The sequence below is a fragment of the Macrotis lagotis genome, chromosome 1 (assembly GCF_037893015.1).
Source record: "Macrotis lagotis isolate mMagLag1 chromosome 1, bilby.v1.9.chrom.fasta, whole genome shotgun sequence".
NCBI classification, from domain to species: domain Eukaryota; kingdom Metazoa; phylum Chordata; class Mammalia; order Peramelemorphia; family Peramelidae; genus Macrotis; species Macrotis lagotis.
The window spans coordinates 89350139-89362745 of NC_133658.1; the positions used below are offsets into that span (position 1 = coordinate 89350139).

Genomic DNA, 12607 nt, shown 5'->3' on the forward strand with positions numbered 1-12607 from the left:
CCAGGTCAACTTTAATCATTATATTTATATGTGCAAAATTATGTAATTTTAAATGTTTGGGAGTAATTATTACCCTTTCAGTAGTATTTCCCAGAAAGAAATGAAATTGCTTATCTTAGGCAGCCAGTCAGTAAATATTTATTTTTTCTTTGAAAAATAAAATATGATTGCTTTCTGATAGCTGAGATGATATTCAGAAACATTTTTCATCTTAGATCAGAGGCTTTAGCTTCTACTTAGCAAATCAAAGCCTAAAATCATGAAAATAAATAAATAACAAGTTCTATGCTAAGTCTAATGTTACCATATAACAAGGAATCAGAATGGGAGGAGAAGAGATGAGAATAATAATGAGCAGGGAAAAATGTACTTGGTGTATTTGCAAGGATGAATTAGAAATATTACTAGTTTCCTTTAAAATTAACACACTACGGGAAGCTAGGTGGCACAGTGGATAGAACACCAGCTCTGGGGTCAGGAGGACCTGAGTTCAAATGTGACTCAGACACTTAATAATTGCCTGGCTGTGTGACCTTGGGCAAGTCACTGAACCCTATTGTCTTAAAATTTAAAAAAATGGATGTTTAAAATTGTCCTTACATGTAACTGAGGAAAAAAATAAAATATTAAAAAAAAACTAACACACTATTATGGATCTTCTGATCTAGATCAGGAAATTCCTATTATTTCTGGTAAGGGCAGATGTTTCTTGAGAGAATATGAACTAGGTGATCATGTAGAAAATAAGTATTATATCATTTTATTAAAATTAGACATATTTATTATTATTAACTTTCCCATAATCATATTTAATAAACTATGAAGGTTTCAAAAAGTTTTTTAAACATTTCAGTGATAAAATAACAATGCTAATCTTTTTCTATCAGATTTGTTTCCAGTTACTGCCAAGAGAATGTTTCAGTGTCACCAATGTTTCTTCAAGGAGTAGCTGCCCCCTCTCCCCTAGGCAATTGGTAAGATGATTTACCAGAGTTTCTTGAACAATTACTATACATGTGTACCTTGAGCAGAGATGTTGCAAGGGGCTTCCAGGTTCAGAGCTGATCATTCTGAATCTAAAATACCCCCAAAATGGATGTCTAGCCTTTATTAAAACACTTTCAATAACAGGACTGGCACTATTTAGAAAGGCAACTCATTCCATTTTTTTTGTCATCTCTAATTGTTAGAAAATTCTTGCTTCTATTCAGAAAGTTGAAATCCCTCTAGGAGCAAGGGAAAAAAATCTTTCTGCTAAATACCAATGACTCATTGGTGTATCCTAGAACACACCAATGACTCCATGGATAGGACTGCTGTCAATTTTTAATAAAGAGGCAATCTGACTGAATTTCATTTAAATTTTCTCACTTTAAGCAAGAAATCTGCAACATGACTAGCTTTCACTTCACTTTTGAGAACCAAAATCTAATCAGTTCTTTATCTCTTTCTATCACTCACTGAATAGCTCACTTGAAAAGTGGGTCAAATTAAGCTTATGAACTCCAGTGTGGGAAAGCAATAAGCTGTTTCCTAATGTTGGTTTGTTAGAAATTATATTTTACTTAATGATGTCTTAAGAATTCAATTTTCTATCAGTATTACCTTGTAAGTACTGCTGTTAAGTATTGCCATATATGCTAGCATATAATATCCAGGAATTTTTTTTTGTTTTTTTGTGGGAAAGGTGAAAAGTAAAATAATATGAAATAAAGAAGGAAAAAATGAGGGAATCAGAGTAGTTCTGGTTTTTAAGTCACAAAGAAGAATAGTATTACTCTACATCTAACTGACAATATCCCCTAAATATATAACAAATCTGTTCATTCTGACCAGAATCTAATTTAATGGCAAAAGTATAAAAATATTACTTTGTTCATATGTATTTTTTAAATTAATGTCTGAACATTTGTTTTGCATAAAAAGAATGAAAATTAATGTCATAGGGTATTTGCTAATTTTAGTCTTAAAAGCAAATTTTAATTTCTTTGCCTTTGATCCAGTAGAGAAAAAAACGTAAAGAATACCTCAGACACAAGTGTGTCTTGAATTTTTGACTTTCCTAATTGCACATTCAAAATTCAATTGGACTAAAAGGCAGTTTAGTGATTAAAGGGTTGGTTTCACAGTCAGGAGCACCTAAGCTGAAGTCCTGCCTTGGACACAAACTGACTGCATGACCTTGGACAAGTCACTCTCAATCATCTGGGCAGCTCTATAAGACTATAAATTGCAGAGAAAGTGTCATTCAGCAAAACCTATAACATTGCAATCACAGTCCTATTCCTTCTTCCTATAAATGGAGCTGCCAATACAAAGACATACTTATGCCTACTGACACTGGAGCATTTGGAGTTGGGAAAGACCTTTTATATCATCACATACAGCACTTAATTTTCCAGAGGATGAAGCCATGGCTCGGAGAAAGCAAAAGAATGACCCAAGTTCACATAAATAGTAAGAGGTATCACTAGAATTCAAATTTCCATATCCAGTAGAGTTATTGTTCATTATCTCAAGAATTAAATGGTATATTTTTTTAAAACAGCTGGTTTTAGCTGGCATATATCACCAAATGGCTCCAGCATTTCTTGGGGTTTCTCTATCATCTTTAATTAGATATGTCAAGAACATATAGAAAGGAGGCATACTCAGATCCACTATTTTAACTTATTAGGAAAGAGCTGCATTCCAGGCACATCCATATATGGAAATTTAAAGTTACCAGGCTTTTGCAGGCCATGATAGAAAACTAATACTAAAGGAAGTCACAGGGCAAGAGTAAAAAATATGGGAAAAATTTTGCAAAGATAAACTAAAACGGAAACACTAATGTGTCTATGCAACTTCAATAAATAGGTCTTATATCATTCACAAGTTAATGTGAATCTGAATAGCCCTGGATTAGAACCAGGTACTAGAGAAGATAATAGGAGAATAGCTAAACAATAGATTCTTTCACTTACAGAAAAAAAAACAAAAAATAAAAAAATGAGGAATTTCAGGGCCAAGCTACCCTCAAGACAAATATCTATCTCACAAAAAATTATCTACTCCAACCTAAACAAAACAAAATGAAATGAAGTTGTTTGTTTATTGAAGATAATGCAGTAAACAAATAAAAGAGAAAATTCAAACTCAGCTCTTGCTACATGCACAGAACTTTTTGCACCAAATAATATTTATATAGGATGTATCATGGAAAAAGAAGCATCATTAGAATTGGAGGAAGGAGGTATCACTTCCAGTTCCAGTTCTGTCTTTTATTAGAGTTCTAAATAGTCCTCTTTGTTCAGTAGCTTTGGGACAAAAAAAAACATCTTATTATAATTTAAGGTTCCATTTTTTGCTGTCATGGAGTTTTTATTTTGAGTTTTTTAGAAGTGATAAATAACAAGGTCTGAAAAAATCCATTAAATCTATAAAATATTCAATCTAAATTTATTCCATTAACATATTACCTAGGGGAAAAAAAAGAACTATTTCATTGTAAAATGCTGAGGAACATTTATTTTAATTGTCTCATGCATTAAAGTATTCTATGGAATAGCACTTACTTGTACATTTACAATTTTAAGATAAAAAACAGTTAATGACTTTATTTCCTTGAATTCTTTGTTCCTATCATCCATTTGGGTCTTCAATATAACTTATATATCTATTTTAACTTTTCCATACTTTAGCTTCTATTTTGATTTTTTTCCTTTTTTTCCTTTTTTTCATATCTTGGTTTCTCTCATTTTTCCCCAGATAACTTTCTTCCTATTTCAATTTTGCATCTGTCTACTTGCAAAGAGTCATTTTTAATAAAATTTTTAATAGAATTAAGAGGAATGGAGTACTGGGCACAATGTTACAGGACTATAATTAGGAGAGAATGTGCTAATCTAGATCAGTATAAGAAGTGTCTGTACACAAGAGTTTACTGCATTAATGGCTCAATTTACATAATGACCATCCTTATCCTTTTCTAATACAATATTTAGTAATAAGGAAAAGTGAATTTCATCTCTATCCTCTGCTATCTATAATTCTAATTTCACTAACCATCTAGAAAAATACTGAGATAAGAAACATATTCCTTGGAAATATTTATTATTCCAGGTATTCAATTTTTAAAATGTGTACCTTTTAAGGTATCTTCTAAAATAATATTCTTTTGTATCTATGTTACATGAGCTATAAATAAATTTAAAATTTCAGCAAAAGTCAATATTAGCAAATAAATCTTAGCATTTCCTCAAGGAAGTCAGTTCAATGTCAACTCTTAGAAACATTTATTTGGTGACACTTATCACTAAATTAACATCATTAACAGCCATCAATTGTTAGCACTTGAAAGTGTGAATATCTATCTAAACACTGAAATTGATTTTATCTGTTATTTAACCAAATAAAATGTTATCCAGAACATTAATAAATTAACATCAAGATCAGCTATTTTGGATTTGATTTAATTACAAGTTGGGTTTTAGAGTTAAAATGTATAATGAATGTGTTAGTTTTGAAGTAAGCATTTAACAGGATCTTATTTTTTTTTTCTTTTAATCATTTTAATGGCATTCTGAACCTGCATTTTATCTGAACTGAAGGTACCATTTAGTAATTATCACTCTTTTAAGTGTTTTTAGCAGAAAAGGACAATGTGAAAGACTTCACCTATACAATTATAAAAATGAGTACAATAAACAAAAACATGCTTTCAATAAGCGAAATATTTTTTCAGAAATAAATTATCAAAAGTAATTTACCTTATCGCTAACCAGACCAGTTGTATGTGTGTTTAAAGAAGGAATAACATAAAACATTCATTTTATGTCTATTTCTCATTTTCATTCTAAGTAATGATTTCTTTGAGTAATATAACTATAAAATCTGTGCCTGTCCAGTAATTATTTCACTTGGAGGGCTTTGAAGATAACATTTAAAAAGACATGTTATGATGAAGCAGAGAATAGAGATTGTGTGTTTAACCTCATGAAGTAATGCAGAGATTCAAGTGATGCAAAGAGTTGATGATGGACAGGTCACCAACTAGAGGAACTTTGTTAATATAGGCAACTATATGAAAGGAGAAGAAGAGAAAAATTCATGGTGAGTAGTAAGTAGTAGCTTCGAAGGTTCTGAACAGTAGATTCCACTAGACTCATTTCACACCTATCACATTCATTCAAAAACTTTTACTATACTTCACCAATGTCATACAAGTTCTCCTCATCACAGGCTTCCCAGGACACAAACACAGATGTGGATGTACTTGTAAGATTTACACAAGTTAGGATACAAAGAAGTCTTATTCATCAATTTTGATGAGTAAATAGTCAAAGATTGGCACTGTTGTTTTTTTCTGGCAAGTAAAATCAATCTAATTATGGACTTTTAATGTTTTAAATGGAGTTTGGCAGAATAAATTATTCCATCAGATCATCATCAGTCTTGTTTTCCTTTATTTAAAAAAAATTTCTTCTACATTCTAGCTGAAGGGTTGCTTATTTATGCTTTACTAAGAGACCTGGATAGCATATCACTTAGGGCAACCCTGTATTCAAGATGAAAACAACACAAGAACATTACTCTTAATAGAAGTGGGGAATGAAGTGTTTCAGGGGGAAACATCTGAAGCCTAAACATAAAGGTTGTATTTTGAAGTTGCTGTCTTGAATCTATCAAATGACATGCAATACAACTTTACTTTGATTACCTTCCTTATTGATTTTATTAATTTCTCAACTAGATGCCATCTAATAGAAAAAAAAACAAGAAATGTATCGAGATGTTCAGAATATGGAATGTGAAAGAGCCAATAGGATAGAGAAAATGTATCTACATCGATAATAGTTGAGAATCTCAACAATGCAACTCCCCAAGAAAAATTTCCTAACAGTTTATGTCCATTCTCTAACTTTTAACAGACCAATGTGTCATAATCAATAAATGTAATGCCCTAATTAAATTATAAAAGAGGGATGGTGCATATAAAGTTGGCCTTAGAGTCAGAAAGACATTGGTCTAAGTCTTCAAACCACACTGGCCATGTAACCCTGGACAAGTCCCTGATCTAAGAAATCCTTAGAGATCAAAGGTTCCTTGAGTGAAAATTCACAATGCAAACTGTGCTTTATAGTCTTAGAGAGTTGACTAGAGCAATGAGAAATCAAGTGACTTGCCCAAGAGCAACCAGCTAGTATTTTTCAGAGTCAGGACATGAACTCAGGTCTTCATGACTTTAAAACTGAGGCTTTATCTACCTACCGATAATACGTTATATATAGGTACACATATATAGGCATACATACATATATCCATGTATGTGCTGTGCACCAAGAACAGATAAATAGAAACATATAAATATATTGTCATGGTATGTTGATCATATATGTGTGTGTGTGTTACTTATGTATGTACATTGCATATATATGTATATTTACATACAGATGCAGACAAATTTTATAAGAAGAAAAACAATTTAATTTTTCTATATTTTGAAAAAATATGCTTATTTATATAAATTACTTTCTGGATAAATAGATAAGGACAGAGAGAGGATATCTGTATTCATTTTCTAATAGTCATCAGTTGTGAAATATCCACTTGAATTGTAGAGGTTATAATTTTATACCAAAGCTTTCTGGTTCACTATATTTTCCCTACATTTGTCAATTGAAAATTATATTTGACTTAACACAGATAAGAAACATGCACACACAGAGCTCAATATAAAAAACTGTATTAAAGATTGAATGACAAAAATCTCTTCTGCTGATTTGATGGTGCAATTCTAATCAATGACTTTTCATCAGAATCATAGAGCTAATGCTTAATTCTCCTTAACAGTAGAATTTTAAAAGAACATGAGCTAGGGAAACATGATTTTACTTTTGAATAGAGTTTTATTTTCCAATGCTGTTTGTCTGGTACCTTTTTTTGCTATCACCATATGAAGTCATAATTAAACACCTCCAGAAATTAAAAGCTCTATCATTATGTTCTATAAAATCTCCTAATTATCATGGGCTCATAAAACTCAATCATCTTTCCTTGACTTTCCCAGGATTCAGTGCAAAAAAAATTAGAACTCATAGCCAAGGCATGGATATTATAAACCATTTCAGCACTTAGATAATTAAATGATGGTGAAAGGACTACAGCAAATTGAGCTGGGTTCTCCCCTAGTAAATTGGAACATTGACAATACAATCTCATAGGCACAGAGGGGAAAGTAACTCCTCTAAACGACTGTTGGCAGAGTGGCACTGTTATACCTAATTGCAGGATCACATCCTCCTGCTATCTGGACTCTGAGGTCAAAGAATGTCTGGATAAAGTTTCCTTAGGGAATGCCACAGTGATACATATTCACAGAAAGAAAGCTGATTCTTTCCTTCTCTTCCTTTGTTCCTTCATCTTCAGATCAAACCACCCACTGACAATTAAGCAGTTCATGCAATGCCCTTGACTTCTCTATCCCGGTCTACTACATAAACACACACTGGAGAAGACAATCTGGTTGATATCCTAAAATAAAAGGGACTAAACTAGAAACAAGTTATTTGACCATCCCCCAAAATGGTACATAGCAGAGAGAACAGAGTTGGTCCTTTTCTCACTAGAACACATTAACATTTTGACCCAAACATTTCTGTATTTTATATTTATATTCTTAAATAACACAGTGTCAAATAAAAATGAAAGCATTATCTTCATCTAGTCCTGATGGTGATAAAAAACTAAAGAAAAATGTTTCCTTCTTTAGTCATTTTCCAATTTACTCTGCCATCAATGGGCTAACTTATTATAATGGTTTTAGATGCTGTTTTTGTCACGGAATATTTATTCAAAGCAGAATGCCAATTATTTATTGCATCATAGATGTGATGATACATGCAGGCAGAATCTGCCTTCTATCATAACCTATGTTTTAAAAACACTTTTAAAATGATCCAACAGGCTATTAATTCAATGGATGTGTGTGCCCCACTGAGCAAGTGGTATTTAGCTCAAGATTGACATACTCAAAGTAGTCTTCTAAAATAATCAGTCTAATCAGTGCATATAATTTCATTTAAAATATCATTAAAATAGTAGTACTTACACAATTTCATCATTCTGGAATTCCAGCTCTCCACAAGTATCCTCAAAGTCCTCTCCTCCACCACGAGCAGACCCTTCAATTGTTTTGTAGGGAACAATAACATTTCCTCGTGCTCCAGATGTTCTTAACACTTTGACCTCCATGATGCCAATACTCTCACTCACATGTGTCACAGGTTCCTCAAAGGTAAAGATGCCAGCATGGTCATCATCGAAAATGGTGACAGTGGCAGTAGCAGGAGAACCCAAGCATGCAAGAGTTGCAATGTGATTGGCCTCAAGGATTCCATCTTCTGATGCCTCTGATGTCACTTTGACATTGCTGAGGTGCACAAGAAAGTTCTCATCTTCTTCAAAAATGTCATCATCAATGATGCCAACACGGATTTCCTTTTGGGTCTCTCCAGGTTTAAAGACAACAGTACCTTCAGTGAATTCATAATCAGAGCCCGCATTGGCTGTACCATCTTCTGTTCGGAAGTCAACAAAAACAGTATTGGTCAAATCGCCACCTCTACGGATAATGGTAAGGGCCACTGTGCCACAGTTCTCAAGACACTGATATGTTCCCTGCTCAAAGTAGATCTTACTGACTGGGTCATTTTCTGCCACTTCAGTATTGACTTCATGCATGCTGACAGCTTTCCTGGCCTGATCTGCAGCATGTCTCTTTAAAATATTGCCAGCTCCAGTCATTAGTCGAGTAGCCTGGATACGATAGAATGCACGACTCTTCTGCTGTTGACTAAGGACTTGGTAGTTGGCTAATTCTATTAACTGCTCAATTTCCTTTTCTGGATGTTTCTGTTTCAACTCCTTCAGGATCCTGGCCATTTCCCTCCTAGCCTCTTCATCGTCTTGGTCTCTCTCATCAACTTCCAGAACAAGAGCACCATCCAAGAAGTTATCAACATGAGAATTGACCACTTTCCCATCCATTTCAATTTCAGCTTTAGAAGAGGGTCTATCTCCTTCATGTTCAATGATCATTCCCCTTTGCTTGCCAGCTCGATACCTCTTATAGACATATTTGTAAAACAGAAGCCTTCTGTCTGCAACCCAAGCAAACACAACGCAGATGGGGAAGAAGAAGAAAGTAAGCAAACCTTCCCAGACTTCTACAACTCCTGGTGATATGACAGACAGAATCATATAGAGCCAGGTATAGGCAAAGATGCTCCATGCAGCAGTCACAAAGAACACTCGCAAATGTTTAATCTTCCTTGTCTCTCCATCAGGAACCACATAGACACAAAGAGCTATGATAATGAACATATTGAATGCAGCACTTCCAACAATGGTGCTGGGACCAAGATCTCCAGCAGTAAAGTTATGGCCACAAACTTCAATCACAGAAAGGAGGATCTCAGGTGCTGAGGAGCCCAAAGCCATCAGTGTTAGGTTGGAAACTGTCTCATTCCAAATCCTCACCGTGGTCTTGGTGGTCTCTCCATTGGGTTTTTTGATGGTTATTTCTTTTTCTTGGGATGTGATGACTTCTATTGAGGACATGAATCGATCAGCAATGATAGATACCCCCAGGAACATATAGACCATGGCCACAAAATACACAGTAGCTCTAGCAATTTTATCTCCAAAGGAAGGATCTTGAGGCTCCCATATGGGCAAAATCACACCTTTCTTACAATAATAAGAGCCAGTACATTCATTTGTCTCATTTACAGTTCCTTCACCTTCATTCTCAGCACTTATTTTGTCCAGGTGGAAAAGCAAGAGAGCCACAGTGCTTAATAAATATCCCAGTGGAAGGGTCTGTGAATGACTTAATTTCATCATGGTTGCTGCTTGGACAAATTTCCAACTGTTCCAATCTATATACAGAAAATCAGGGAGGGGGAAAAGAGATCAGATAATTTCAGATAAGACATACTTTTTCCCATTACATTTGTATACATCTAATAATCACAAACCCTCTATTGAATTACTCTTCTAGGAGTCATCAGTTATTAAACAGCTTTTTAATTTTTAAAGGATGGATTTCCATCCCAGGGCTTGCTGATTACTCAAGGATTACAGTTGACTTAACAGAAATGAGCACAATAATAGTCTTGCCCCATTGAATGAACATTTATGCATATTAATAGATAATAAGAAAACTTTTGAAGCATTAAATAATTCTCCCTATTTGATGAAAGTGAATCTCTCTATCCCCACCCCCTTCATTTTTAGGTTAGCATATCATTGTTCAACAGTTTTAACCAAAACCTGCTTATGAATTGTTGCTTTGAAACTTGTACATTTAGGGAAAAGAAGAATCTTTGGACAGAAAACCTGGTGGGAATCCTAAATTTGGATTCTACATTGTGTTGTCATTTAAAAAATCCTACTTGATGATCTAATTTGACTTGAAATGCAGTGAATATATACCACTCTGCTGTGATGAAAACTATGCCTTTCTTTAAAAACAAACAACAACAAAATTATAACTTCCCTTAACGATTGAAGTAATGAGTTATTTTAAAAAATTAAACATAATTTTCAAAACATGCTTTAAATAAGTGCACATAGCTGCCTAATTTTTAACAAACTGTTATCTTTTCAGATAAGCAGTTAGGCATTAGGTTCTCCTTTCATAGCCAATTCTACATATAAATATATATGTATTTTATATATTCTCTATCTATCTATCTATCTATATTCATCTTTAAATCAGTGAGAGGAAAGGAAGATCAGTAGTCCCCAAGTCTGGTTGTAATATAGCACAGGAACCTGACAGATTGTGAAATAATCACTACCAACCATAAAATATTATGTTTATATAATAGTGTCATACTTTCCAAGTTCACTCTAAATACCTAAGAGAGACAGAGATAGAGAAAGAGGGAGGGACAGAGAAACAAAGAGAGACAAAAACAGAGCAAGCGTCAAGTGACACAAATCATTCAGGAATAATAATTGTAATCTAATCCATACATGTGGTTTAGAAGAGGACTCACAAAATAACTATATGCTGAAAAAAGTTAGGAGTATGGAAATCAAAACACAAAGACAGAAAGACTCAAGAATCAAATAAATTGACTTAGAAACCACAGTTATGTGAGTAAGCACTACTTTCCTATGCCGTCCAAAAATTTAATGCTGGCACCATAAACTACTCTATTGAACATTTACTTTGAGGACCTAAGAAAAAAAATGTCCAAGAAAAGGCTCAATAAGGCAAAGTTGTTGAGGGAACTGTCCCTGTAGCAAGAAGTGCTCAGAGTCTGATGAAGCAAGAACAAGTTTTATAACCCAAGGATGACCCAGTTGCAGTTCCATTTCAGACCAAACCCTTTTCAACCTTTTGCAGAGTGTGAAATGGAACTGGAAGAGTTTTCTGGATATTTTGACTAGGTAAAAACATAACCTTCTATTCTCTTGTTCCATCATCTCTCAAACATCTCATACTTATCATCAGATATCTGACCCTGTTTCCCTCTGAGATCTTTCGGTAAAAATTTCATCGGGTTTCAGGTGTGTCCCTAGGCCTAGACATTCCAAACAAATGCATTCAGGGGCTTCATTTCTGCTGGCAGAATGTCAGGATATTCTGAAACTCTCTTGAGGATATTCATTACACTTTAATCCATGTGAGATTCATTACTTTTCAGCACGTTTTACACATCAAAAAAAGACCATGAAAATTCTGAAATCTAAGTAGTTGGATAAAAGCCCCGCCCCAAGTCAAAAAGTGGAGTTTCCAAAATGATTTAGATGTATTTAGGGTCTCATTTGAACTCACTCAAAGTGAGACAAAGTGAGACAGCTAGTAAGTGAAATAGGAGAACAAAAAATAGGCTCTATGCCTATTAGGAAGTAGATTTGTTAAAAAAAAATATTACTATATGGTACGTTGCAATGTGAAAAGATGAAAAACACACATAATATATTTTCAGCTTTGTTCTATGGAAAATGATCATGATTGGTGTGTCTTCATTCCTTTCAAGTTGCTATTCTTAGGAATTCATCCATCCATCTATCGATTCATTTATTCAGAATGCAGTAACAGCCTATTGTGTCTTAGGCAGAGTCATAGACTTTGAGGATATAGAAACTAAAAAAGAAATAGATGAAGACTATATAGCTTTTATATTTATATCTTCAGCATGAGGACTGGGCTGGCACATAATAAGAGCTTAATAATGTGAAGTCATCAAAACCAGAAAAGTATATAATGATAATAACAATGTCAAAAAATCAACTACTAAAGACTTCATTGATTGAAACCAACTCTGGGATACCACTGATGAAGAATATTGCTTGAGGGGCAACTAGGTGGTACAGTGGATAGAGCACTGGTCCTAGGATCAGGTGGAACTGAGTTCAAATCCAACCTCAGACATGTGACATTTACTAGCTTTGTGACCCTGAGCAAGACACTTAACTCTGATTGCCTTGCAAAAAAAAAAAAGAATATTGCTTGACAGAGGGATGAGGGACTCAAGATGCAGAATGAGATACACATTTTTTGAAATACCAAATGTGGGAATTGCTTTTTCTTGACTATACATACATA

The 12607-nt window shown here is 33.9% G+C and overlaps 1 protein-coding gene across 9 annotated transcripts in view; it reads right to left on the bottom strand.

Annotated features, from left to right (window-relative positions):
* The window catches only part of SLC8A1 (solute carrier family 8 member A1), a 454080-nt gene that overhangs the window by 342878 nt on the left and 98595 nt on the right, over nucleotides 1-12607 (bottom strand). For all 9 annotated transcript variants that reach the window (XM_074204467.1, XM_074204475.1, XM_074204442.1 and 6 more), the window contains exon 2: nucleotides 8093-9923. In XM_074204467.1, the coding sequence (XP_074060568.1) occupies nucleotides 8093-9888 (1796 nt within the window). In that variant the 5' untranslated portion in view covers nucleotides 9889-9923. The remainder of the gene's footprint in view (nucleotides 1-8092; nucleotides 9924-12607) is intronic.